This window comes from Sinocyclocheilus rhinocerous, unplaced genomic scaffold (genome assembly GCF_001515625.1).
Source record: "Sinocyclocheilus rhinocerous isolate Xijiao unplaced genomic scaffold, SAMN03320098_v1.1 scaffold584, whole genome shotgun sequence".
Classification (NCBI taxonomy): Eukaryota; Metazoa; Chordata; class Actinopteri; order Cypriniformes; family Cyprinidae; genus Sinocyclocheilus; species Sinocyclocheilus rhinocerous.
The window spans coordinates 3,700,520-3,703,864 of record NW_015630348.1 but is presented as its reverse complement, the minus strand read 5'-3'; the positions used below and the strand labels follow the sequence as shown (position 1 = coordinate 3,703,864).

The 3,345-nt window shown below is 37.5% G+C and overlaps 1 protein-coding gene across 1 annotated transcript in view; it reads right to left on the bottom strand.

The window, feature by feature from the left end:
- LOC107740176 (neuronal acetylcholine receptor subunit beta-2-like) overlaps nt 1-3,345 on the bottom strand; it is a 12,841-nt gene that overhangs the window by 133 nt on the left and 9,363 nt on the right. Inside the window, exons 2-5 of the mRNA XM_016552523.1 lie at nt 1,934-2,079; nt 1,804-1,848; nt 1,609-1,718; nt 11-971 (exon numbers count right to left, since the gene is read on the bottom strand). Of these exons, the coding sequence (XP_016408009.1) occupies nt 11-971; nt 1,609-1,718; nt 1,804-1,848; nt 1,934-2,079 (1,262 nt within the window). The remainder of the gene's footprint in view (nt 1-10; nt 972-1,608; nt 1,719-1,803; nt 1,849-1,933; nt 2,080-3,345) is intronic.

Genomic DNA, 3,345 nt, shown 5'->3' with positions numbered 1-3,345 from the left:
CAACCCTCACCCCTTCATCATCATCCTCATTCTTCAACTTGTCAGCGATATATCGGACCCCCTTCACAGCCTCCTCCATGTCTGCAGAGCACTTTACCGCCATTCGCTTACGAAATTCTGTGCTTTCCTGCAACTCGCCAGGTCTCCAACCAATGTGCTTGGCATCTTCATTGACAAAGAAGGTGGAATCAGTCTCATCTGCCTTACTTTTTGCTGGGTGATCAGATGAAGAGCACTGCTGGTGCTTCCTGTGAAATTTCTCACGTTTGTTGGACTCTCCCGGTCGTCGGATGAATAGGAAACCAGGCAAACGGAACAGGAAGTAGTATTTGACCCACTTGGGCATAGTGTGTGTGCTTGGGGAACGATGGTGCACGTTTAGCACACACACACTTGTAACAATTGAAAAAGTCACCAAGACCATGGAGAACATCAAGTACTTTCCAATGAGGGGCACAGCGAGTGAGGTCGGCGGTACGATTTTGGAAATAAGCAAGAGGAACACAGTTAAGGCCAGAAGAACAGAGATACACAAAGTCATCTTCTCCCCACAGTCTGATGGGAGGTAAAAAACTAAGATGGCCAGTGAAGTGATGAGAACACATGGGATGATTAAGTTAATGGTGTAGAACAGCGGTTTGCGTCTGATGATAAAATCATACGTTATATCCAAATATGTGGCGTCATTTGGGTCTTCGTTTTTGCGACCAGGCAAGGACACAATATCCCATTCGCCACTTGGCTTGAAGTCATCTCGGCTGGCAAAGTCCGACAGCAAGATGAGGTCGATTTCTGTGTGGTCATAAGTCCATGAGCGGAAATTGAGTGTGCAGTTTTGCTGGTCAAAGGGGAAGTCCCGGACCTCAATTTTACAGGCACTCTTATAAATGGCTGGTGGTAGCCAGGCAACCTCACCGTTATTTGACACGACCGCATTGGAGTAGAAAGACACTTCATATGTCCCATCAGCACTAAAAATGACAAACACGTTGTTTTAAATGTGTTGTTTTAAATATAAAAAGCAAAGTATCATTTTTTGCTTGTGTGCATGATAAAGTGCATAATAAAGGAAAGTTAAAGCTGATACTCTTATCCTGAGTGCCAGCTCATCATCATATGAAAAACGCTGTCATTCTAATCTCAGTCTCAGTTCCTGATATTAACGCAGTAACTCTGTCCTAGGTAAAGGTGAAACCCTGTCCAAATCCTGCATTGATGCAGCATTGTAAAAAGATTACAAAATAAGTCTCCTGCTGCAACCTGTATTTTTTATAAGGATTCAACCTTTGAATAAATAAAACCTCATTTTATAAATTATTTAAAGGTATAGTTCAGCAAAAAATGAACATCATTTACCCCCATGTCGTTCCAAACCTGTATGACTTTTTCTTCTACAACACACTTAAAGATATTTTGAAGTTTTTGGTCATGCAATGAAAGACACTGAGATCCAGTGTGGTTCTTGGCCCCACAGATTTTCAGTGTATCAGCAAAACAATTCAAAAATATTCTCTTGTGTTTTCTACAACACAAAAAAAGAAAGACAGTCACGTTTGGAACGACATGAGGGTGAATAAAAGACAACAGAAGGGCTGGAAAATTTCTCACTTGTTGTACAGGACAATGTCAGGCAGCCATATATGCTGGGAGGGAAGGCGAACTTTCCTGATCCCTTCATACTCCTCTGGATCCCACATCAACTGGTAATCATTCCATACCTGCAAAAGACACATCATTTAGAAATACTTTTATTGTTTATTTATTTAAATTACAACCAAAACACAAAAGTTCCGCTTCTCTTACCTGAGTGAGCCAACAGTTTGTGGTCATGATTTGCTCTCTCTCATTCTGAAATACAAACATAAACACATTATAAACATTGAATTAATAAAATGTGCCATGTGTGGCAGCTCTTCATGTTTCAACTACCCACCACACTGATGAGCTGGGCAAGGGACACTTGGATTGCAATGGTGACCTGCTGGCTCTTGTTGACTGCCGGACGGATCAGCTTGTTGTATCGGTCAGGGGAGAGTAAGTAGTTTACTAAACGTTCCTCCACCTCTGCACACCATACAGCTGAAAAACAGACGTTAAAAATGTTTAAGAAAAGGTTCTGAATTAAATGGAAGAAATGGTTTACTTGGGATTTATCTAAATGACTTAAGGTAATTGCACACAAAATTTTCAACGTGTCAATCACGTTTACACACTGCCTCCGAAACTTTCGTCTGTCATAAAAAATTCGGATCAGGTTCGATTTCCTGCGTTTTCGCATCCATAGCAAGCATTTTGATAGGAATGACGATTATGAAAAAAGAAAAAAAAAAACGCATACGAAAATTTCAGACTCAGTGTGCAAGGACCTTTAGGCTGATGATACAGGGGGCAACTTTTTGAGTAATGTTGCTTGGTCACTTTCTCAATGAGAATGGGTAACAAATTTCTATCTGGATACTTTTCTATCTGGCAACATTGCTCAAAAAGTTGCCCCGTGTATCAGCAGCCTTACACATATGTAATCCCCACAGAATTTGTAACACCATGCAAAATTAACACAACATTAACAAATTAACACAAGTGACAAATGGGGCAAAATGGGTTTTGGTTGGTAAATAATTTAAATAATTTTTAAATAATTTAAATATATTTTAACCATTGTGCTTTGTTTAAAAAAAAATTAATAAATAAATTTAAAAAAATTGGGGTTCCTGGTCAATTTCTCATTATGCTATATTATCACTAAATCTCATTCAATCATTTGTCAACTTGTTTTCTTTCAATTAGCACAGGTTTTTGCATTTCTTTTTTGGAACTGATAGATTATAGACCTCATTCTTATGCAAATTGATACATTGACCTGAGCTTATGCACCTCATTTTTTTAATAAAAAGAAAAACATTATTTACTGATAATTTTGGCAATATTTAGTCAAAAACTAAGGTCAGATCAATGATGCCTACAATCAATTAGTTCCAAAAAGAAATATAAAACCTGTGAAAATGTAAAAGAAAAGCAGCTCATAAATAGATTGAATCCAATATTTACAAATAATATTGCATAATGAGAAATGTATAGGCCATTTCTTGTAGGCTGGTCTTTTTTTGACTGTGAACACCACAAGTGTAACAAGGTGTGGGTAAAATCCAAAAATTATCAAGAAACTTTTGGGAAGTTGTTTTACCCTGTGTGAGGAAAATCTTACTGTTGTGTGTCTTCTAACAGCTTTTACATTAAAGGACAATTTACCATTAGAAGTTTACCTAACAGAATTTTCTATTGTTTTCATAACTATAAATAAATAAATATATATATATATATATATATATATATATACAGACATAG